Source organism: Xenopus tropicalis, chromosome 5, assembly GCF_000004195.4.
Source record: "Xenopus tropicalis strain Nigerian chromosome 5, UCB_Xtro_10.0, whole genome shotgun sequence".
NCBI classification, from domain to species: domain Eukaryota; kingdom Metazoa; phylum Chordata; class Amphibia; order Anura; family Pipidae; genus Xenopus; species Xenopus tropicalis.
The window spans coordinates 55085598-55112180 of record NC_030681.2 but is presented as its reverse complement, the minus strand read 5'-3'; the positions used below and the strand labels follow the sequence as shown (position 1 = coordinate 55112180).

General features: G+C 37.4%; 1 protein-coding gene across 2 annotated transcripts; it reads left to right on the top strand.

The window, feature by feature from the left end:
* The first annotated feature begins 13938 nt into the window (after positions 1–13938).
* tbxt.2 (T, brachyury homolog, gene 2) lies at positions 13939–23912 on the top strand. 2 transcript variants are annotated; one of them, XM_012962862.3, is made up of 8 exons: positions 13939–14256; positions 16727–16991; positions 17768–17902; positions 19697–19758; positions 19913–19974; positions 20314–20487; positions 21885–22017; positions 22918–23912. In XM_012962862.3, the coding sequence occupies exons 1-8, from the start codon at positions 14051–14053 to the stop codon at positions 23180–23182; spliced, it is 1302 nt and encodes a 433-aa protein (XP_012818316.1). In that variant the 5' UTR covers positions 13939–14050; the 3' UTR covers positions 23183–23912.
* Positions 23913–26583: the final 2671 nt, after the last annotated feature.

The following is a 26583-nucleotide window of genomic DNA, read 5'->3' as shown; positions in this document are numbered from 1 at the left end:
TTGCTTATAATTTTTATGTTCACACCTTTTATTACATTGCTCCCTTAAAATCCCCAATGTTGAACTGGCAACCAAACACCTTTACATCACACATATACTGTTTTAGCACAATGACCAATTAATAGATGATAGTTTCTATAGCAAACCTACGCTTACATACCAGCATACAAGTCTACATAGAGCTGAAATTTGAAATACATGTAGCATTTTGCCTTAACTTCTGCTGCACAAAACTGTGTGCATTAGAGCATTAACAACATCTATTGCATCTATTGCATTTTACTCAGTGCCTGAGAACGTGGAAGGAAACCAGAGAACTCAAGGAAACCCATACAGACGCAGCAGAACACAAAAATACCTTTCATATAAGCTGAAACTGAACTGAGCATAAGGCAGAAATACGAAGCACTGAGTCAGATAAATTATTTTAACGTAATTTGTATTCAGATGGACAATATGTGAGTTATTTCACTCATCTCATAATAAAGAGACGGAGAAGCAAGTGTAAAACTTTTTATTGCATCCATTAAAGAGAATTGTGCATAACTTGTTGCCGTCATACAGCACGGATTGTTCTCAGGGAGCTAAGGACAGCATGGAAAAAAAATCTTGTAAAAGAAATATACACTATGCCCATTTAGCTATTTAGTGGAAACATTTCAGCATTTGTTTTACAAGCAGCCAGCAAAGTACATCGATCTATTTATATGAATTACTATCAGGGTTATCACTGAGAAAATTTCACATGTAGGTGCTTACCCAAGAAACTGAAATATATATGACTGCAAGGAATGCCCTTTGCTTTGCTGTTTTGTTTTCTCCTGACTTTGAAGCCCTTACAGTAATCCGTCTCTCTGCATTTAGATAGTTCAACATTTGGGAAAAAGAGCCACTTACTATAAGAAAAAAGAATAAAAGGCATTGGGATTTATGATTATGATTTAAAGTCCCCCAAATACTCTACAAACATTCAATACATAATATTTTTTGGCCATGGGACAAAATTATATTCAGTTGTAGAAAACTGCATGAAAACTATATTTTTTATAATGGTAACAAAGGAAAAAGGTCAGAAAATAATTTTTCTGATTGTTAGTAAATAGAAAACTAGCCTTCTCTTGTTATTGGAACTTGGCTTGTGTTGTTATTGGATTTAGAATTATTTGCATCTCTATCAAAACAAAGCTCAAAGAAAGAGTACAACTGCAACCACTTTTTTTCTATAAAAAATATGAAATACTTTTGACCTGTTGTAGGGGATATAGTCGAAATAAAGGAAGAAATTAAGACTTAGTAGTCTCTTTAGAAAGCCGGGCTATAAGATATTGATGTGACCCAGGAAACATGGGTGCTATTTACACTGACTAAAAATATTGGTGTGTATGTACAAACTAGTGATGGTATTTGAAGGATTCTGTAGCAGATAGTTTGGTAGGCCATTGAGGTAGAGATACAAAGGGGGCAGTGGGTACTTCACTCTATACTACAGGAATCCCCAACCTTTAATACCCGTAAGCCACATTCCAATGGAAAAAGAGTTGGGGAGCAACACAAGCATGAAAAATGTACCTGGGGTGCCAAATAAGGTCTGTGATTGGCTATTTGGTAGCCACTATGTGGACTGGCAGCCTACAGGAGACTCTGTTTGGCAGTACACCTGGGTTTTATGCCCCCAAAGCTTGCCTCCAAGTCAGGAATTCAAATATAAGCAGCTGCTTTGGGGCCTCTAGGAGCAACATGTTGGGGATCCATGCTAAACAACATCATCACACTTTTATTTATTGTGTATTTGTTTGTTTTTGGGTGTAGTTTTATGAATCCTCATTTGCATGATTATCATTGTAACCATATATTAAAAAAGGCTGCATTACTACAAAGGGTTTTTCCAAACATTTTACAAATCAATTGGAAAGAATGTCATTTGACTGCTTAACAAAGTATATTGAGTTCAAGAAAGTCAAGCAGGTTCTGACAAAGTCAAACACTTATCCACTTTGATAAATGTGTCAGTTAATGAAACACTAACCTAATTGTCAAACTGCAGGCTGATCATATGTATACCTTAAATGTTAATCCAATATATACTCTAAATTTAATTTAAAATAACTAGTACAGGTATAGGACCTGTTATCCAGAATGCTCAGGACCTAGGACTTTCCAGATAAAGGGTCTTTATATAATTTGGATCTTCATACCTTAAGGGGGAGATTTATTAAGACATGAATGCTCCGAGATTATATTCGCCGATTTTTTCGCGCTTGCGCGAAAAATTTGGAAAGGTTCTGCCGCTATTTACAATCGTTTGGTACGAAAATGTTGTGACTTTCAGATCGCCATTTCGATATTATCGGGACTAATACGATTTTTCCGTAAGCATTTTCATGATATTTGCGATCTTCAGAAATTATCGTACCCAATCCGAATTTTTCCCATTCGGGATTCAAACTCGTGTTTTAATGAATCGGCCCCTAAGTCTACTAAAAAAGCAATTAAACATTAATTTAACCCAATAGTATTGCCACCACTAAGAATGAAATATATCCAGGACCAAGCTGGGATCAAGTACAAAGTAGTGTTTTATTATTACAGAGAAAAAGGGAATCATTTTTAAGGTTTTGAATTATTTGATTAAAATTAAGTCTATAGGAGATGGCCTTCTGGTAATTCTGAGCTTTCTGGGTAAGGGGTTTCCAGAGAACAGACCCCATACTTGTATAAATTAAATATGTTTTTCTCTAGAGCTTTGTAATCAATTTAAATAGGAAATGGTGTAGTAGTCTTATACATTTCTACACATTAACTGATTAAACATTGATCTGGTTAGTGATGAAGGCACAGCATCATTTTACTTGCCCCCACTCTCCCATTCTTGGTTTGAAAAGAGCAAGTGGGTCAGCAGCCTCTTTTGTCATGCTTGCTTAATATTTGCCAAGCTAGAATTATCAGCTTTTTTTAATCAACTGTGCTTCATATTATTACAAACTATCTCACCTTCTTGGAGTATTTACTGATGTCAGCGAACATCAGTTTCAAGACTGGATGGACAGTGCTGTATTACTGATGCTTATTGAGAGAGGTAGAAGGTCTGACCACAGGGCCTTGTTTGCTCATTTTTTCTCTAGACTCTTCCTGTTTATTCTAGAAGATTGGTCTCAAACAGTACCATGTGCCAAACCTTTGCTGTGAAGAGTTAATTTGCTTTACCAAACAGATGGTACATTGCAACTATGGGTCTTTGTCATATCAGACTTTTTACTATAAATTGATTGGGGTGGTATGGTGGTAATTTACCAACCAGGGTATCCTAAAGTTAATCTGGACACAATGTACCACATGCCTACAATGCACATCTTGTTAGAATGCAGAGAAAGTGATCCTCCTGGATTAGCTCTACAGTACTGCTTGTTGGGCTCTGTTTAACCAGCATGATGTCTGACTGAGCCGTGCAAGTATATCCTTAACGCTTACCTGTGACATCTTCTCTGCTTGCTTTTGAACATGTGTTGTATACTGCTTGTGGACACCCACTTGGCACCTTTTTAACACTAACCTACCTCTTAAATAAAACTCCCTATATTGAGCTTTTATCTGACACTTTATGACCACATGACCACATTGATGCTATTTGGTGCTATTGTGGCTCTTAGCTTTTACAACAGGTTTTTTTTTTAAAATAGATTTTTAATTGTTTTTCAAACACCTGTACATAAGTCTGTGTGCGCAGATGTTTCCACATCCAGTTACCCACCATGTGATTAGCTATAATACTGTCAGTGGTGTGACTACCATACAGCAGACCCTGCAGTTGTGAGGGGGGGCAGATTTGGGGCAGGCCGAGACAAAGAAGAATATTTTTTGTGGGGTGTGGGTAGAGCATTTAAATGAAAAATAAAAAATAAAAAAATTCCCATATAAAACTTTATTTTGTTCAGTGTCCAATGTCATTGAGCCACTATCCTAACTGAAGAAGTTTAGTAGTAAAATTACATATTGAGCAGTGATACTGGTTTCTATGCACATTTACTAGACTAGACGTGCCAGTTTATTACATTTTTTACTCAAAACTTCACAGCTGCTTCTCCAGCAGGGCCATCATTTATGATTGTTATGGAGTGCACTCAGAGCTGTCACCCTGACAGCTAAGATTGACAGGGGAACTGCAGATGTCATGCACACTCCTGGAAGTGACGTCACGCGCATGTGCAAAATCGCAGCTGAATCCAAAAAATTCTCCCCAAAATTCACCGCAGGACTTTGTGACACTTCGGCAAAATCAAGAAAATGCTGCTGGGGGATGGGAGAATGGGTAACTCCTAAAGAAATAGTTGGGGTTGACAGCTCTGTACCCTGTAACACTTATGGCAGGGATCCCCAACCTTTTATACTCGTGAGCCACATTCAATAGTAAAAAGAGCTGTGGAGCAACATGAGCATTAAAAAAAGTTCATTGGGTGCCAAATATGGGCTGTGATTAGTTAATTGGTAGGTAGCCCCTATATCCCAATATGGACTGGCAGCCTACAGGAAGTTCTGTTTGGCAATACACATAGTTTTTATGCAAATAAAACTTGAGAGCAACATCCAAGGGGTTGGTGAGCAACGTGTTGCTCATGACTCACAGGTTGGGGATCGCTGACTTATGGATTATATATATATAATTTTTTTTTTAAAAAAACAGGCCCCTAGTTAATGACAGAGCAAATGATTGATATCACTGGCATGTAATATGGACCATTGGATAGAAACCATAACCCTTCTTAAGGTAGGTAAGTTATCACTCGGGCTAATTTATTGAAGTACGACGGGTACGAAATACCAAAAATTTGTATTTGTTCGTACTGTGCGTATTTTTTGCAACTTTTTCGTATATCTGCATGACTTTTGCGTACTTTGTGTGACTTTTTCGTACTTTGAGACAAAATTTGTATTGTCGCGCCGAGTAGGAAAGTTTTGGATTCATTCAAGCTTCGGTATTGTGACTTTCCTTGGGTCAGGTTGGAGCTGCAGAGTGCCATTGATTCCTATGGGAGGCTTCCAAAATCATGTACAGAAGGATCAAAGTCAGAAAGGTTTCCCGCCATTTTCGATCGTTCGGATACAAAAATGTTGTGACTTTCGGATCGCCAATATGATATTGTCGTGACTAATACGATTTTTTCGTAAGCATTTTCGTGATATTTGCGATCATCAGAAATTATCGTATTTAATCCGAATTTTTCCCATTTCGGGATTCGGACTCGTACTTTGATGATCAGCGCCATAATGTATGAACCAACCCTAAAATGGGATTCAACTGCCGGCAATATTCTATACTGCTGTACAGGTATGGGACCTGTTATCCAGAATGCATGGGACCAGGGGTTTTCCGGATAAGGGATCTTTCTGTAATTTGGATCTCCATAATGTAAGACTACTAAAAATCATTTAAATATTGAATAAACCCAATAGGGCTGTTCTGCCCCCAATAAGGATTAATTATATCTTAGTTGGGATCAAGTACAAGGTACTGTTTTATTATTACAGAGAATAAGGAAATCATTTTTAAAAATTAGAATTACTTGCTTATAATGGAGTCTATGAGAGAAGGCCTTTCCGTAATTCAGAACTTTCTGGATAACAGGTTTCTGGATAAGGAATCTCATACCTGTACTACAATTTCTGATTTTAAACACAGTTGTTAATGCAAAGTGGTGGCTTTATCACAGGTGGAATTTTGAAAACCTAATTACATTTGTGCAATTTTTTTTTTTTTCACAAACATTGACCCCATGCAAATATATTCCCAGTGTCTATTGCATGCAACAAGTTTTACATTTTTAACTGTATTTCATTCACTTCCATTCAGAGTTTTTTCCTCCTATAAGCATCCATAAGAATTTTTTGCAGCTGGTCATCACACTGAAATGTTTATAACAGCCATCTTAGGGGCAGATTTCTTAAAATGTCAGATTGGAGCTCAACACAGAAAAATGTACCCCCTTTCTATTCATTCCTATGGGAATTTTGTCAAAGTTAAAATTGACCATTTGATAAATACTCTAACCCTAAAAATATCATAGGGATGAGAAGAAGATTGGTGATTTTTTTCTGCAATGATCTCTAACATTTTAACCAATCTGCCCCTTAGTCTAGCATATACGATTCACTGGAGACAAAAGTGGATAAAAGTTGATGATTCTTTCTAATTATTTAAAAATATTTAAAAACACCAAAGACAACAAAAAAGAAAATGTGCTGTTCATCTACAACAAAAAAGGTACAAATTAGTGATGAGCGAATCTGTCCTGTTTCGCTTTGCTGAAAAATTCGCAAATCTTTCAAAAGATTTGCTAAACGGCGAAAATGTTGCTCGTCAAGAAAAAAGTCGCACTATTCTCTTGACGCCGCCGACTAATTTTTTTTGACGTGCAACTATTCTTTTGATGCGCGACTATTTACTTTGACACCCACGACTATTTTCTTTTTTGACGCTGCCAACAATTTTTGGACGCGTGGCAAATCCATGCCTGGCGAAACATTTTGCACATCACTAGTACAAATAATTAAATCCTGTTCTTTAGTGCAGGGTGGTTGTTGTAGCCTTTAATATTAAGACATATTTCTTCTCACAATGGTCATGAAGTTAAAGAATCTAATTTTCAATCAGTTACATGTAAAAAGAAACTTTTTTATGCCACTTCATGCAGTAAAAACCCAGATACCTATTTACTCAGACAAATGTGCACTATCGCAGAAAGCCATAGGGATTTTTTTAGCATGCCTGAAGATTGATCAACACTAATTGCTAATAGGTTGCTACGGCTTACTGCATTGGAAACATTTTCTCAGTGTTTGTAAATGAGTCTGAATCGTTTCAGTTACACTAACAAATATTCTAATGTATGCCAAAAGGTAGAAATGAATAAATTGTATTTATTTTTACATTTCAGGTGTCGTTTGGTGGCCTATATGTATAATAACAAAATTCTACAGGGTGGTTGATCTAGCAGTCAGGCAGGTTCACTTACAGTGTATGTTATATGACAAACAAACACTAATTATTAGCTGGACAGACTTTAGGACAAAATTAAATGAAAGGTTGTTAAAATCAGAAGATTGTTTGACTTTTCTCCCAAATGAAAATACAGCTGTATTTACATCCAAGAGCCTTCCATACACTGTAGGGAGAGATGACTTGGAGCTTAATTCTACAACACAGCTTGCACACTTCAGATGAGTAAATACAGTCCAGTACACTGTGACATTCAGACTTGCATACACAGAGGCAGTATCCATGCTTTAAACTTTAGCACTTGCTACAGCTATTTAAATGCAAAGTAGAAAAAACCATAAAAAAACTACTTTTACTGATCATAATAAAGATTCTTTTTATCTGGATGCAGATTTCATTACAAGGAAAACATATGAATAAGAATACAAAATCCCCAAAACCTCAAAAAGCTTGAATGAAATATGGATTTTAAAATCTAATTAGTATAGCTCCCATTGACTTCTACATGACCTTGCCAGCTTTTTTATCTATCTATGCAAGTTTTTCATGATTTTTATACTTGATAAATTATGAAAAATGTATAAAAAAAATAAATAATCTAAATACACAATTTAGATTCAGGAAAGCGAAAAAAAAATCTGAACATTAATGTTTGATGGTATTTGACAAAGTTTTTAAAAAAAATAAAATAAATTTAGGCTAATGTTATAAGTATGTTTTCTCCACCCACAGAAAAATGCAGGTGGAGTAAACATCCCGCGAGATCCCTGTTATGCAGAACTGACAGGACCCGTCTTGAGTTTGTTCACTTGCAGGACTTTGACCAGAAAATGTTCACTTTAATATTTCTTGGACAAAATCTGCACAATGAGGGAAGTGACAGGCATGCAGAATTTGACATAACCCTTAGGAGAGCATTTACTAAAGTTCGTATTTTATTTTTCACGATTCATGTTTTTTGTGCAAAAAGTATGACTTTCTGAGATTTATTATGCAGCAAAATTCTGTTTCCGAAAACACTCCAGCTAAAGGTCCCCATACACGATGAGATTCGCTCACTTGGCGAGATCGCCAAGAGAGCAAATCTTTACCTGATATCCCCACCTACGGGTGGGCGATATCGGGGAGCACGTAGGCTATAATTCGATCTTTGACCCTGGGGCCAAACAATCGAATTATATTGGCGGCAATGGGGGCAGTTGGTTCGGTTTAACAAGCTGATGCAGTCCCCGATCCGACTGAATTTTCTAACCTGCCCAATCGATATCTGGCCAATTTCAGGCCAGATATCGGTCGGGCATGCCCGTCGTTCCTGCCCCTACATGGGCCAATAAGCTGCCGAATCGGTCCAAGGGACTGATATCGGCAGCTACTATTGGCCCGTGTATGGGGACCTTAAAACCTTTCAAGTTCATGTAGAAGTCAATGGCAGATGTCCATTTTACAACTGGAAGATCTTCGTAAATCTGCCCCTTTAAAGAGTCCATTATCAGGAAGCTTATCTTACATAGATAAGGTTGGGGATCACGTGTGGTCAAACTCAAACTCTTTAATGCTAAGAATATGCAAAACTCACCCAGTCATGGGCGGTTAGTAGACTTTAAGGTTTAACTGATTTGAAGTCACCGGAGTGCTTCTAAACCCCATCTCTATCTCTTTTAAATTTATGTCTTGTTATCACTGTTGGCTTTAGTATAGATGGGATTATGAAGGGCTTTGTTTGCCCTTTAACCCTTGCAGAGGATTGAAGTAAGAGGTCCCTTATAGGGCAAGAGGTTACCAAGGAGAGAACTGATATTGTGCATCATAAAAACTTGTGTACTATGTGGAGAGTAGTAGCGATGAGCAAATATTTCCGACCAGGCATAGACTTGCGTTGAATTTCCAGATCTGCAAATTTTTCTGTGAAAGTGACAACAAAAAATTCAAAGAGAAAAATGCCCATTGGCTTTAATGTATTTGGAGTGAGAAAAAGTTGTGCTTGTGTAAAAATTGTTGCGGATGTAAGAAAGTCAAGAAAGTTAGAAAGTAAGAAAGCAGCCGTGACAAAAGCATCTGACAAATTTTTCACTGTTTCGCAAATTTTTAACAGGTCAAGCGAAATGGGACAGATTTGCTCATCACTAGAGAAGAGTGAAAGGATATGGGAATTTTCACAGCTTTATTAATATTAGTTGTAACAGCATACTTGGAAACCCTGTCAGCTTCACCATTCATTTTACAGAAATATATCGTTTTCTAGTGCTTGAGAAAGTCTATAACGTGAGGTCTCTTAGCCAGATAATTAAGTAGCAGTTGTGTAAAGGACTGCAGCTCTAAATGTGGGTGACAGTTATATCATGGTCTGCAAAGTTAATTGCATGGATAACTTCTTTCAAGTCAAATTTGTGTGAATAATTTGCCAACATCGATTTATATTACGAGCAATCACATGGCATTTTGGGTGTTTTGTCACCCTACCCCATGTTTCATCGCCCTAAAGTTAAACCTGTAAACCAAGGGGGTTGTCTGAGTGGAAAGCATGCAGCTTGCTGGTCTCCCTGTGTATGCAGGACAGAATGCTGCTCCTGGAGGAAAGCCTTGCCTGAGAAAGTGCTGTCTTTGAATATGACTTGAAATCTGGAGGTGTGGGCTGTGTCTGATGAACTGTGAATAACAGGGTGCTTACCTTGCGGTGTTCCAGCTTATGAGAAGGCCTAGGGTACATAGAAGGGCTACAATCTCACATGAGAGGAAACTGAATTTGGGGTGCAAGCCGGTTCCAAGACAGCTTGACAGTTTGCGTCATTTGTCTTGTGCAGGGATATAGTTATTGCAGTACAGGGTTATACAAGGGTTGATTGTTTTCATGTTATACTGTGCTATGTTTATGCCACCCCACAAGCTGGATATTATGCCTTTTGCAATAAAGAATATTTTTTACACCTTTAATAAATATTCTGCATTCTTTTCATTTTAACAGTCTGTGTCTTATCTGTTTATTGGGTTATTTGTGTATAAGGGGTGGAGAGTTTGTTACTTAGAATGAGCAGAGCAAGTAATAATGCTGCCTCTGTTTAGGTTTTTCTAGATATTTGGGGAAGCACAGGCATTTTCATTTATAATCCAAATATTTTGGTGAATGAACCGTGAGCTGTTTGTTGATTACTAAACACCTAATCACATAGTACATATGCTACTTAATTAAGCTCATGTGAAAGGGGCCTAGAATGAATGCACCCAGTGAATTACAGTGCATAACAATACCTGCATCCTAAGCATCACCAAATAAAAACCTTAAAGGGGATCTCCACCCAAACACAGCTTGGGTGCATAATTAAAATAAAAGTAAATGGAATTTTCACCTTTTCAGTATTCATTAATTAAAATATTGCAATGTTTTTAATATTATATGTAATTGCAATTAAAAAGAGTATCTGGTAGTTTAAATGGATAGTCTAATATGATTTAATTGCTAAGAAAAGGACATTCTATAACATTCTACAAGTAAACTTACCTCTGAGAACTGCCTCTTTACATTAATTTTTTTGTTCTTACACTTGTATCATAAGCTGCGAAATAAAAAAACTGGAGAACTGACTTCTGCTACATTGTTTCAAGAGTCAGAACCAGAGAACATACAGTTATCGAAAAATGTTTGAAATTGCAGTTTAATTGTCCTATTTGCAATATTTATGAACTGAAAGGTTGCTAAGAATTGCATCCTCTTTCATTATGCAAAAACTAACATTAATGACTTTATAGGAAAATAAATAAATCCTTGTATACATATATATTTAAGTTATGTATATTATTTTCTATTATTAATATCATGAATTAAATACTTGTGGTTACTAAATAAAACCATAAAGTAATTATTTGTGTAAGTACTATAATAATATAGTCTTATGCAGTATAATTAGTTTGTGAAATAAAATAATCCAGTTAATTGTAGTTGCTGTTACTTTACTGCAAGTGATTCTGGGCTAACAGACCCAGAATTTGCTGGTAATACTTGGAGCATAGAGGAAACATAGAAAACTACACTAGTGGTCGAGTGCAACTTTCACTATTTAGATTATATTCATGGGCAAATGAGTGCTTTAACTTTCCATTCAGTGCTTGTGTATACAACTATGCGTTTGGATTTGCAGGGTGAAACCAATTGCTACTGCACTGCAATTAGCAAAATGAATCTCAGCCCAATAAGCAAAATGAATACTTCACTGTGATTTTACTGTGGATTTAATGTTCTCCTACTCAGGTGCAAGAGTCGCACTGAGTCCCAGGTAAAGTCATGGGTCTAAGTTTTTCCCAACAATTCACTAATCCAATAAAAAATGAAAAGACTTCACAACCTTGAACTAATGTCATGCTCCTGTGTAAAAGAGGGCGGCATTGTGCAGAAAGAGAATTGCACCATTTCCTGCTCATTGTCACCTTCTCTCCTTCCACCCTGAGCTTCTCATGGAAAGCTAATTAGGTGCTAGCACTGTGGGCGCACAGGCAAAGCAGACTCCCTCTGGGGATGGACATGGGATGAAATGAGGAAATATCAGGCCATTAAAAGAAAGAAATGTAATCTTTTCTTTTTCAGTCCATTTTTAAAGAAAAAAAAATAAACATTCATACACAAATGAAATTAAAAAATTAAGAAAGTAATAGAAACAACTAGGTCTCCCACTTTATTATAGAACTGAAAATAACATCTTTATATTTATGAAGGAGAAGAGGAATGTCAGATGGCATTTTTTGGGGAATATACAGTATATATACAGTATGTCATATGTAAGAAATCTGATATATTATTTGTATAATAAATAAATGGTCTCTGCAGTGCTGTCTCAACAAATGGGGCCCAAAAAGTGTAGTGCAGAAAATGTTTTAGTTGACTCCCTCTTTAAAATTTGACACTCATATCAGACATAATGAGCAGTAAATAACCCAGACACACTTCAGTCAATTTACTGGCATATCCAATGTTCATTTTCCATTTTCTTCAAAGATCTTACTGGCATGTCTGGGGTTAAAGAAATGCTCATTATTCTTACATGCATGTCTCAAATTAATGCATTCCTCAGAATTCATTTTATGCTTAATCCTTCAGGCAAATCTACACTGTTTTGCAAATGTGACTTTTTAGAATAACAAAAACAACATAACATGATCCAGAAATTTTGTAGAAAAAAAAGTCTTGAAACAAAGAAAACCAAATCCAAATTTAGGGCTAATGAGAATGGTGCAATAAAAACACACTTTATTTGCTTAATGAGTTCTAAAATACAAAATTCTGCATTTCACCATTGGGCGAGTGAGGAATAAGTTGCGTCAAAAAAGTTGCAGTTTCCTAGAGCAAAAATAAATGATTATGTATTTATGATTCACAAGTTCGTGGAAGTCCTGCTGTAATGTTTGGGGGCAAAGCTTCCCCCTGCAAATAAAATATTCTGGCAATGGGTGCGTCTCAAACACCCAGACCGGCTCTTTCTCTTACTTACTTGTGATGGGGTGGTGGGTGGCGAGTGGTAAGCAGCTGTGGGGAGCTGGAAGCATACAGCATCTCCAGGCCACTCTCTCCCCATGGCCCCATATGGTAACAGGGTTTGCTGTATGCTAGTTAAGCCACTGAACACACACACACACATATATATATATTTGTAAAAAGAACCAATAATAGCAATTCATTGCAACGGCACCTATGTTATTTTGTGTGGTAACTCCAAATTTGACAGAATTTCAAATAAATTTTCACCTACCATAAAACATAAAACATGTTATAAGTTGTAAAACTTCCTTATAGATGAACTGCACAAACCAACAATACAGGGAAATCAGAGGGTGTAATAACAGTAACATGTTTAAAGCAAATGCTTAAACAGATCCCAAGGTACAAGTTTTTAAACCCATATGAGCCCTCACACAATATATGCCCCCTGCCACCCCATTGTGCATTTCGCTAGACAGCTTCTTCATGTCAAATTCACGTCAAAGCACACAAAATCCTGTCTCTAGCTAGAATCAGATCTCATATTCCAACTCACGAGATTTACGACACCTGTGCCAACAAATCCATCCTCCCCAATTCTCTGAATCAATTTTCTGCTTTGAATTTACTGTCTTATCTGGGGTAGTTCAATATTCATTATACACTTTCCACTGTGGTCTTGGTCGCTTGTTTAGGGATAATGCAATACTCTGAATTCAATTTTATGGAATGTAACTGGAATGTTCATATTATTCTCTGTTTGTTATGCCTAAACTGAGTGTCAAACTGTAAACAGTGGACTAAAACATTATTTTTGTGCTTCCCTGTTCTGATTTCATATTGCCCTGCACTAACTTGCCTCCTTCTTTTCCTTTGGTGCAAGAAAATTCTTTTTCCTTCCCTTTGCAAAGATATTCAGAGCATCCCTTTAGAATACTGGGAAACAGCTAAGAAGCAAAGAATTTCTGAAAAGCCACATTATAAACTCCTGTAACTTGCCCTGTACACAGTCACACTCCCAGTGAGCAGGATCTTGGGGAAAGTGGCAAAGCTCTGGCTCTTTTGCATATTCTGTAGATTGGTTTGACACCTTTGCTTGTAAAATAGGGATGAGAATTATTTCCTGCTGATTTCCTAATAAAATCTCCTGCATGTGTGACACCAGCCACATCTAGTAACCTGGGGGTTTCAGGCACAGAGATTTGAAATTTTAATTCTCCTAGGTGTTAATTCCTAATGAAGGCTATTAAAGTGAAAGCAGGTTATGGAAGCCCTGGACCCACCTCTTCCTTATGGCACCTGTGTTCTTCCATGTAGGTGCAAACATTTAGATATTTACATAGACTCTTGCTTAATCTGATGGGCAATTAACTTTAGAATGGGCTAATACCTGCAGTTACTTCACACCAATCAGGGAAGAGAATAACCCAGATCAAAAGAAACCTTCCACCAATCATGTTATGTCTTGAAGGACAAGAGGAGTCTTTAGTGATTATCCCAGCGCTTTTGAGCAGAACTTCAGCAGTGACTTCCCAAACCCTGTTGAGCAGAGATCTTGCACTGGGGACTCGTGCAGAAGAGGCATCAGCAATACAATGAGCACAGGCACAGCTGAGAGTTGTGGGAAAAACCTGCCTTGTAGAATGGATCATCTTCTCACAGCTGTAGAGAATGAACTGCAAGTTGGAAGTGAGAAGGGGGACCCCACGGAAAGGGAACTTAAAGTCAATTTAGAAGACACAGACCTTTGGATAAGGTTTAAGGAACTTACCAATGAAATGATAGTTACCAAGAATGGAAGGTAAGAGAATATGGACCTTTCCTAATAAAACTGCCTGCCTGTATTATCTCTGATAATATTGACAACGTTATACAGAAATTTGGCCTTTAAATTTCCTTCTTCTTCCTGTTATTTTTGTATTTAAATATATATATGCTTGCTTCAGTATTTATTGAAACCAGTCCTTAATGTAGAATAGAACTATTTATGTGCAATTTTCCTTCTATACATATTTATTTATACATACTAATAAAGGTTTGTTTAGATTTTCCTGCAATGGTGCAAATAGGGGTAGATAGTAATTGTACAGGCCTACCTACATTTTGACTCCCAGCTAATACCTAAAATAGTCCTTGGGCCAGTAACAAGTTAAAACTTTTGTTGACATTGAAATTATCTGTGCAGACCAGCACCTGTAAATAGAATATTTATTTATTAAATTATTTGTTGAGTTTTAATTTATTTTAGAAATCTTTTCATCCTTTGATAGCCACAGTAGCCACAGTAGCTAAAGCAACTGGACTTTATGGAAAGTCCAGTTGCTTTAGCTCTAATTCTACTAGATATTAATAGTTAATATAGGTACCGGATCTCTTATCTGGAAATCTCTTATCCAGAAAACTCTGAATTACAGGAAGGCAATCTCCCACAGAGTCCATCTTAGGAAAATCTAATTTAAAAAAAAAAAAAATTGTGTAATAATAAAACAGTACCTTGTACTTGATCCTAACTAACATATAAATAATCTTTATTAGAGGCAAAACAATCCTATTGGGTTTATTTAATGTAAAAAAAAATAACTTTTAGAAGGCATGGTGATCCAAATTACAGAAATACCCCATATTTAGAAAACCCCAGTTCCTTACATTCTAGCTAACAAATCCCAACTTCAAATTGATTATTATTTAAAAATAGGGTACTGGATGGATCTTTACTAATATCCATAAAATATGTATTCAGTTACTTTATTATTAAGCACTAGTACTATTATCCCATAAACTCCCACTTTAACGACTGAAATACACCACAAAAATGGTAACACCCTGCTATCAAAAAAAGGCACCATGTGTGTATGTATAAATGTCACTGGTTGTGTTAAGGCAGCTTTATTTTTTATTTATACTACAGATATAGGATCTATTGTCCAGAATGCTTGGGAACTGGGGTTTTCCAGATAAGGGATCTCTCTGTAATTTGGATCTCGATGCTTTAAGTCTGTTAAAAAATGTTTAAACCTAATAAAACCCAATCAGATTATTTTGCCACCAATAGGGACTGATGTGGCTTAGTTGGGATCAAGTGCAAACTTCTGTTTTATTATAAGGGAGAAAAAGAAGAAAATTGAAAAAAAAATGAATTATTTGCTTATACAGGTATAGGACCCATTATCCAGAATGCTCGGGACCAAGGGTATTCCGGATAAGGGGTCTTTCCGTAATTTGGATCTCCATACCTTAAGTCTACCAAAAAATCAATAAACCATTAATTAAACCCAATAGGATTGTTTTGCATCCAATAAGGATTATTTATATCTTAGTTGGGATCAATTACAAGATACTGGTTTATTACTACAGAGAAAAAGGAAAGTAGTTTAAAAATTCTGAATTAGTTGATTAAAATGGAGTCTATGGGAGACAGGCTTTCCGTAATTCGGAGCTTTCTGGATAATGGGTTTCCGGATAAGGGATCCTATACCTGTACAGGTATGGGATTCCTGATCCGGAAACCCGTTATCCAGAAAGCTCTGAATTACGGAAAGCCCGTCTTCCATAGACTCCATTTTAATCAAATAATTCCGAATACCCTTGGTCCCGTGCATTCTGGATAAGGGGCCCTATACCTGTAATGGTGTTTCTGTAATTCAGAGCTTTTAGGATTAGGATTTTATCCATTTACCACAGGTATAGGATCCGTTATCTGGAAACCTGTTATTCAGAAAGTTTTGAATTACAGGAAGGCCATTTCTCATAGACTTTATTTTAATCACTTAATTTCCAATCACACAAATTCCCATCTCAGATACAAGTTTAACCAAATGTCACAGCACATATGCACAGGGCTAAATACTATCAGCCATGTTATAAAATATATGTATTAATGCAGTCTATGTTTATTAAAACGTTGTCGTATTTTGTAGCTCTCACTTTGCAAACCAGACAATCAAAATGAATGAAGGAGCCCCAGGTTTAATGCCTGCTGTGTAGAATGTAGAACAGGGCATCTGTCCCTTAAACACAGTGATATTTGTAAGCATGTGGGTTATAGTTTATAAACAGGCCTCATATGCTGCCCCTCCACAATGACTCAGGACACAAGATAGGCAAATTACTCATTTCGCATATAATGCCCTGCTGTAAATTGCAGCCCTCAATGCCCTCCTATGTTTTAGGCTTTATTTGAATGCACATTTGTACAGTATTTTAAATTCCAGTTTATTTTTAGTACCAAGAACCACATGTATGATTATAATATTTTTTTTATGTTACTACAGGCGAATGTTTCCTGTGCTGAAAATAAGTGTCACTGGTCTGGACCCAAATGCTATGTACTCTTTTTTAATGGATTTTGTGACTGCTGATAACAACCGCTGGAAGTATGTCAATGGAGAATGGGTTCCAGGTGGCAAACCCGAGCCCCAGGCCCCCAGTTGTGTTTATATCCACCCAGACTCACCCAACTTTGGAGCTCATTGGATGAAAGCACCAGTTTCCTTTAGTAAAGTAAAACTCACCAACAAAATGAATGGAGAAGGCCAGGTAATATTTATGTATTTCTATCAAAATGATAATAGAATACAAGAACTCCATTAGTACATTAGCTGTTGTTGAACAACAACTCCCCAAATCCTTAGCTGCAGAACCAGTACTCTTTTAACTACATAGCTGTATGACAGCCATTAGTTCAGCAGGAACAGGGCATAATGTACAAGTGAAAACAGGTATTTTTCTGCAGCTTATGGCCCCATAAACTGTCTGCTTTTGGGGTAAAGCAAGGCACATAATTAGGGCACATTATTATTTTTATCAAACTATATACATAAACACCATATATGTCAGATCATTCCCAAGGAACTTAGGTTAAAATATGAGTAGTGGATGGCAGTAAGGCCATCTAAGGATTTTCACACAGTGCTTAAGTACTAAAAATCTAAAAATCTCTGAAAGTGCCCTGTAATGTCAGTTGCCAAACCAGTAAGTGTTAACGGAGACCCTGTGCTGCAGGCAATGACTTGTCATTTGGGCTCGCTCTGTCTACTTGTTGGCTAGTGCAAGTGCAGTAGGCTAGATGAGCAATAGAAGACTTACTACCTGCTTCCAAAGGGTACAGCAGTGACAATACACGATTCCTGTCATATAATATTCATGCAGGATACTATAGCAAGATAATTTCATTAACGTGTAATGTGTGAAATTACAGAATTAGTCAAGTTAGTAAGTCAGTCACATCATTAAAATAGTGGCCTGCTAATTATAATGGGTTGATATTTTACCTTAAACTATTGCCCTGTGACAGATCTTTATCTTCATTTCAGATTATGTTAAATTCGTTGCATAAGTATGAACCCAGAATTCATATAGTAAGAGTTGGGGGACCACAGAAAATGATCACAAGCCATTCATTTCCAGAGACACAGTTCATAGCTGTGACAGCATATCAGAATGAAGAGGTAAGAGACCACCTTGTCTTCTTATAGATCATTTCCAAACTCCAAATTGATTGTAGTGTGTAGCCCACAATTCACATTTCATGGAAACACTTCTGAATTGTTTTGGTTGAAAGTTTAGAACGATAAGATACTAAGAACTTATTATTCATTGCACAAAAGTGGGGTAACATGGTTGGGTAACATTTTGATAATGTGATGACTCTCAACAACCAAATAAATGGCAGAGAAAAGCAAAACTGCCAGAATTAGATTATTATAGTAAAACCCCTTAGTTCACTTAAAGTACTGATATATGTTTGTTTTAATCACAATTTTGCTATTGTTTACTGATATTGTTGTGTTTATTATTAAAAGCAGTAGAAACTCTGTAGTTACATTCATTAGCAACCAGATTTATTAGCACTTATAATAATAAAAATATGAATATATTGCACTATATTACAATCACACAGATGTCTTTTACCCAGGTTTAATGTGAACCTGTGAAAGTCTATTCTGTTAGTGATCATAAAAATAGGTAACAAATACATCCATTTGTAGACCCGTGTCTGCAAAAAAAGGCATTTCCACTACAGTATTTAAAAATGAACGAAGAGAAACATCTGCCCAAAATTCAAAGCCAGAGATGCATGTAGGTATAAACAGTGATGCCCAACAGTACCAGGAGGGACATATTATAATATTAAGACAACGGTAAACAAAATTTATTAAAGAAAGTTTTCAGACCATATGCAGCAATGCTAAATAACTAAAGAAAATGTAGACTAATAAATATAAAAACCAGTGTCCATTGAGAACATCTCAGCAACTACAAAGGCAGCAAGAATGGCCATAACCCTTTAAACAGAATGTTTTTGTTTAAAGAGGCGCAATAACATTTTGATGTGATAATCATTTCTTTTCTAAATATGTTACATTTTTACAAAGGAAAAGTAGTGCCAATATTTTTAGTTAGCATGATGGAGGGACACAAACATCCAGCACCCAGTGGCAATGGCCAGTTAGGAAGCTCAACCTTTAGCTCAAACAAATCCTTCCTAACCCTTACTAAAAAACTTCCTTTTTTCCCTTCTTCGGCTTCTTTGGATGCTTAAACATTGTAGTATATTAAATCTCCCCTTAATTACTATTCATTAATTTGAATTCAGCAATTGTAAAGGTGTCAAATTTTTGTAGAGATAGATGAAAATGTCATGAGTCCAGCATTTCATTACTCAGCTATGGGTGATGGATTAATGTAAAGGCATTTACTAGAATCCACTCCTCTAAATCCTCACCTTCCTCTGAAAATCCACACCTCAGTGCTAGCATTAAAGTAAAGAGAACAAAAAAGAAATCTCTCAATAACAAATATTCCGTCACCCAGGCAACTATTTCCACTGGCATGTTCTACTGTGTTCCAGGTTCGTTAGTTCTTAGTTGCTAACTTCGTTGCTAAGTAGGGTATTTATAATCATATTTCAACAGTGGATTATATTATTAGCACTTTATTTCATTAGTGGCATAAACAGTTCCTAGTTCTGTCTTTTTAAGAATAATATAGTACAATATAATATAGTGCTCTATTAATATAAAGCTTTAGGAACAGGCCAAAGCTGGATTTATTATATTTATCAATAGGTTGACAATTAACATTTACATAATTTAAAGTACATTTGTGAAGCTGATCTAGATCTAGTATTTAGAGAGCCTACTATACTTATCTTATCTAAATATATATGTAGTTTAGAATACAATTTGTATCCTATTAAAACATTTTAACAAGGTATACATTTGATATTTTTTTTATTTTAGATTACAGCTCTCAAGATTAAACACAATCCATTTGCTAAAGCTTTCCTTGATGCCAAAGAAAGGTATTATACGTTTTAATACTTGAATTTCCAATAAAGTTCAAATATTTTATTCTCAGTCTGTTATACAGATTATAAATGGCTGAACACCTTATACACACACACATATAAACATGCTCCTGTTTTAATTTCCAACATTTTGTTTTTCTAATACCAGAAGTGATCACAAGGATTTTATCGATGATGCAGAAAATGGTCAGCAGTCTGGTTACTCACAATGTAAGTTTTGACATGTCTCACTGAAGCACTTATATTAATGCAACTATACATTATACATTTGCTAAATATTTCATTCAGTTATCATAATAGAAGTGGTGAATGGCAGGACATTCTGTTCTGCATTCGGACAAAGGCAGTAGATACAATGACACAACTATCAGGAAATACACATATCTACTGTATGCAAACTTTACTGCACATTATTAAAATATGCAGACATTTCTATTACAAAACAACATAACATTAGTCTACATTACAAACTTCCACACAAACAAAAAAAGTGGTTGATTACAGTATCCCTTAACAATAAACTTTTACAAACAATCCTTTTTCCAGTAGGCAATTGGCTGATTCCTGGAACTGGTTCACTCTGTTCTTCTTCCAATCATCATTCTCAGTTTGGAGCACCACTATCAATTCCCTCATCACATGGGTGCGAGAGATATACTACTTTAAGAAACCACCGATCCTCACCTTACCCCAGCCCCTATACCCACAGGAACAATTCTCCTCGTAAGTATTCATTACACTTGTGGAGTTCAGAAGCATGCTAAACATAAATAAACTTCTGGCTACCCAATGTACAAAAAAGCCTTGTGATGTATCATTTGATACATTAAAGCTTTATACAATGTGATTTGGCATTTTTACAGACCATTTTTTGTATTTACATAGTTACATAGTTACATAGGGTTGAAAAAAGACCAGTGTCCATCAAGTTCAACCCATCCAAGTAAACCCAGCACACCTAACCCACACCTACCAATCTATACACTCACATACATAAACTATAAATACAACCACTAGTACTAACTGTAGATATTAGTATCACAATAGCCTTGGATATTCTGCTTGTTCAAGAACTCATCCAGGCCCCTCTTAAAGGCATTAACAGAATCTGCCATTACCACATCTCTAGGAATGGCATTCCACAACCTCACTGCCCTCACCGTGAAAAACTACCTGCGCTGCTTCAAATGGAAGCTCCGTTCCTCTAATCTAAAGGGGTGACCTCTGGTGCGTTGATTGTTTTTATGGGAAAAAAGAACATCCCCCATCTGCCTATAATCCCCTCTAATGTACTTGTACAGAGTAATCATGTCCCCTCGCAAGCGCCTATTTAAGAGTGTTAATGCAGTAGAAACCCTTTTAAAACAGCAACTGTCCTATTTACAAAATCCAGTTTGTGCATAGGGATTTGTTTTCAACCTATTGATGTCAAAAGTGCTGCATGTGTTCTCGGACAGAAAAAAGGAATCTATCCTAGGTGATGTCATTTAATAAGGATGAACTGAGAATTTAGTACTCAATTCATCAACACAGAGCAGCAATGTCATAAACATATGAATAGTGAATAGAACTAGGTCTTCTCCTCTGGGACATTTTGTGGAGAATTGTTTACCATTTGGTAAACTTTCTCCACAGTTTTAAAATAGACATGTTAAAATAAGTGCAGCAATAGACATGTTAAAATAAGTGCATATTGTTCTTATATGGCTTTTAATTTTATTGTAAATAAAAAGGCCCCTTTCTGCAAACAAAAGGAATAACATAGTTTTTATCGAGCCGATACCAGGTATTTTAGGTAATCAATGAATGGTGCTCATGTGAAATTCTGTAAAGAATATAATTGTGCTATAACTTGCAATTCCCTATTCTTTATACTGTAGTGTGGCTGCTACATACATTGCATGCACCCATACAAAATACCAATGAGACAAACTGAATCTGAACAGGACAGCAAGTTTGTTTTTGTTGAGACAATTAAATGTACACCAACAGACTGAAATGACTGATACGCTATCCATATGATGTTTGCCATTCAACAAATTGTAAGTGAACATAGCATGCCAACAAAAGGTCTATTGACTCTGTTTCTCTAACAATAAGGTGTTTTTTTTCTCTTGCAGCAAGCTACACTGAAAACTCATCTGCATGTCTCCCAGTGTTCCAATCCAATGACCACTGGCCTGGTTTACAGATGCAAACCCATACCGGCATGCTGTCAATAAATCACACAAATGGAAGCCCATCTAACTCTTGGTAGGTAACAAGATTTCAATCCTGGTTTTTGTTTATTTCTTTGCCTTTTGTATATTAAACATTTGGAAATATAAGCCAAAGACAGCTGTGACATAACAATTGCTAATTATTTTACATTATGGTTATTTTTGTGCTTCAATACAAATAGTATTAACCAATCCTCCTGGAAATGGAAACTGTAGAAGTTATGAATTCGTTTTTACTGTGTGGCTAGAGGTCATTGATTACTGTGGTACATATTTCTCTATGGCCAAAATGCTATGAAGACACCAGCTGATCTGAACCACATTTTTATTTCACTTATGTAAAATTTTTTGGAAAATTGTCTCCTGACCAAAGCATTAGTCCTACAGGCTGGTCCTCCTCTTTTATGGGTAAGAGATCTCCAAGACCAACATTTAAAAGCATAAGACCACCATTAATTATATTAATTATATTGGGCCTACCATTCTGGAGAATAGCTCTGCGAAAATACAAAAAATACAGATGGCTTGTCTAAATATCAATACTGGTCCCTAAATTAGCCCTGAGTTTTATTCTTTGCAAGTACAAACAGAAATTTTAAGTTACCAAAAATGTTTTGATCTTGGACATCTCTTACCTATTAAAAGTCACTGATACGGGCAATTGGTTTGGCCTATTATACAACAATTACTTTGATTAGGGTATAGTGCTTTAGCAGTTTCTCAAAAAAGTCTTACATATCATTTACATTGGTCATAGTGCTTTATGTCATACACCTTAACCAAAATGGTTTCCCTGCTACCCTGTACCTTTCAAATAGACACAAGGTCAATCAGTAATTCTTCAATATTAGTGTTTTTGTTATGTATTATTTGCATTACTGCTGCTGTAATAGTTTTAGTGAATTAAGTTTTATATTTGTATTCCTTTTTACAGTCAATATCCAAGTTTATGGTCAGTAAGCAACAGTACAATCGCCCCACTGCCTCAAACAGGATCAGTTGCCAATGGACTTGGGTCACAGTATCTTCGGAGCTCAACATCGCTTTATGCACCATACAATCAGATAGTTCCTTCCCCCACCATGGGATCACCCATATATGAGGGTACCCCCACCGAAATTGAAGAAAACCAATATGATGTCACAGCACATGACAGACTTGCACCTTCTTGGGCTTCTGTGACACCTCCATCATTATAGGACAAAAACTTGTTTCTATTGACATTTGGCCTCTGAAAACATTAATGCAGCTTATTTTACAAATGGAAACTTTATCAAGAAGATAACAAGAACTGAGAAATTTCAGTTGATGGTACTGTACAGAAAATGTGGGGTCCACCAGTAGATCCTAATCTTTCAATGCTCACATCATTTTGTATTAATTATAAATATACAATATCTGCATATGAAACATCACCTTCATTTTAACTCATTACTGTAATGTATTCATTACACTTCATAAGAGCAATGTATAACATTATTGTCAAAAAAAACATACACGGTGACTTGTTTTTGCAACAAAGGATATTATTTTTATCTTTTTAATTGTCTTAATATATTTTCTGCATTTAGTTTGGTAATGTAAATAATGAAAGTAAAATCAAAAATTGTTGCAGGTGTTATAATAAAATAAATAAAAATGGTAAAACAAATTGTAACATATAATACCTGCTAGATGCTAGTAAATCACTAGCCAATTTCCTAATTTTGACTATTTATAGCTCTATTTAATTATACCAATGGAAAGCATATCCAGCTTTGTAGGACTCCTATGATCCATAGCTAGAAGTTGGTTTGGTGAGGATAAGGAGATGTGTCCTTGCAAAAAGATGGAGGGACAATACTTCCACAGCTTTGCCTTAGAACTGTTCCTTCTGCAAACATGTATAATATTTATAATAGTGTATAAAGTCATTTTATGTTGAATACATTGTTGATGTAATTTTTTGTGTGTATGTGTGTGTGTGTATGTGCGCACTTTTGCTCCTCTAGAACTGCTGTACAATAGATATAGAAGTATACTAACCCACAGAGCAAGGGACTGTCTGCACTATTCTCAAAACAGGATATATTTGTTGATACTTAATGAGTGGAATAGCAAAGCTAGATGTAATTCCCCTGCATTACTCCCCACACGCATATCTATACAACCATCAGTGTTGTTTTTAAAACCCTTGTGCGTTTTGCTCAGTTCCTCCAATCCCCCAAAAATGACATGATAAGGGCAGCGTCAATTCCGTGGCCCTCTCTGCCAACCCCCCTTACCGTTAAGCCTACCTCCTTTGTTCCCCCTGAGACATTCACTCAACCACCTTTTGGTAGAAAAGGCCGCAGCCAGTTTATTTACAACAGTATCAAAATTGTTTAACAATACAACTCATATCATTAAATAATATAACTTAGTCTGTTGTTAACAGTCATAACAATAATAACAATAATAACAATAAGCCGCTGAAGGCTGCTTTGTGGCAGCTGTATCTGCCCCCACCGTACACAGTTCCCTGAGGTTAGACCCCTTTCTCTCTCCACCACAGCCCCATTTCCCACCGACCTATGGCTGTAATCCCTCTCCTCAGGCCTAACCTTCCGCCCACCTTGCCTTAGTTCCGATCACACCCCAGCTGCGACTATGTCCTTCTCTCTAACGCCTACCCCTATGTCCCTTTTACTTTCTCCCCAAATCTAAGGGAGGGAGGGTGGGAGCTGCTGCAAACAAAATGGCTGCCCTCTTCCGCTCTCCTCCCCTTTTATCTACTTCCTCGTTCCCTCCATCAATCACCTCCCGGACTACATCTCCCATAATGCTTTGCCCCAAACACCTATCCCCGGGCCATTTCCTAACCTCATCATGGCCCCGTGCCCTCACTCCTGCCTCGCTTCTAACGGGGCCCCTTGATAAGGGCAGCGTCAATTCCGTGGCCCTCTCTGCCAACCCCCCTTACCGTTAAGCCTACCTCCTTTGTTCCCCCTGAGACATTCACTCAACCACCTTTTGGTAGAAAAGGCCGCAGCCAGTTTATTTACAACAGTATCAAAATTGTTTAACAATACAACTCATATCATTAAATAATATAACTTAGTCTGTTGTTAACAGTCATAACAATAATAACAATAATAACAATAAGCCGCTGAAGGCTGCTTTGTGGCAGCTGTATCTGCCCCCACCGTACACAGTTCCCTGAGGTTAGACCCCTTTCTCTCTCCACCACAGCCCCATTTCCCACCGACCTATGGCTGTAATCCCTCTCCTCAGGCCTAACCTTCCGCCACTAGCATTCCAGGGTGACCCCTTACCCAGGATGCGCCCGCCCAACTGCAAGCTGCAAGGCCTTTTCTATCCCATCAGCCAGGCCCATGTTAAACATATCCAGGCCGACTGGCGACAAGTGCACTCTGTCACTGCGATAAAAACCGGGCAATCTACACTCCAACTCCTTGTGCCTGACCACTGTTCCCCCGATGCGCCTAATGTAAGCACTCATCAGCTTGTTCACTTTCACTCTACTCCGTTCCATCGCTACCTGGTTTCTGGCGCCCCTCCAATGTAGCCTCCCCACCATCTCTGACCATACCATTTGTACCCCCACCCAGCGTGAGCGCAGCGTGTCTATGTCCCGTTTCATCATCCTCACCAATTCTTTTTGTGCCACTAGGCCCATGTCATTGCCTCCTGCATGGATCACCAGCACCTCAGGCAATGCCTCCGTTGCTGCTATCTTCGTTGCCCTGTCGAGCAAATCTGGCCATCGTAACCCCCTAAACCCAAACCATTTCACCTTCGCTTGGTTCTCCGGAACTCCCAACTGTTTACCCGCACGCCTGGCTGCCGCTCTTTGGCTTGCCCAGTGGATGTAGGAGTGTCCAATCAGCCACACCATTCTTTCAGTACCTTAAAAGACAATAAAACTAGAACCACACATATAACACTGCAACTTATTATCTCCCCCTTTTTCTTCCCACCTCTACAAGAGCGCCGGTCGGATGTAGCTGCGGAACCGATGTGACTCCCATCTCCCTATCTTGCGTATTAACTCTTCCGACAGGCCCGCCCTTGCTGCCTCCGTGGCCGCCCCAATTCGAAATGAGTGCGTGCCATATTCCTTGGGGTGTTTTCCTAGTTTCTCCAGACCTAATCTAAGTATTGCGGTAAACTGGTATCGCGTCAACGGCTGTCCGTTTTCATGGATTAGCAGGGGGCCCATGGACCTGGGTCGTATCTCCAAGAACCTCCCTAAGCATCCCCACGGGCAGATATTCCCCCCGTCTAACTTCGCCAATTCTATTTGGCGGCCTTTTCCCCACTTATCCGTCTTAGACCTCCTCAACCAAACCCATATGCCCGTGTCCGTTAGCGACACTTCCTTGATATCCAGCCCCCCTGGCTTCGTCTTGCTTTGGCTCACTAGCTCACCCACTCTAAAGGCCCCAAAAAATGCTAGTGTGAAGCCCGCCTGGAACAGTTTCACCTCGTAATTTGAGCTGCAAATGCCGGCTAATATCCCTTGTAACCCTTGGAGTAGCTCAACTGACACTGGCCTCCTGCTATCCCCTTTTACCTTTTTCTTTTTTAGGCCCAACACCGCTTGCCGCACCTCAAACTT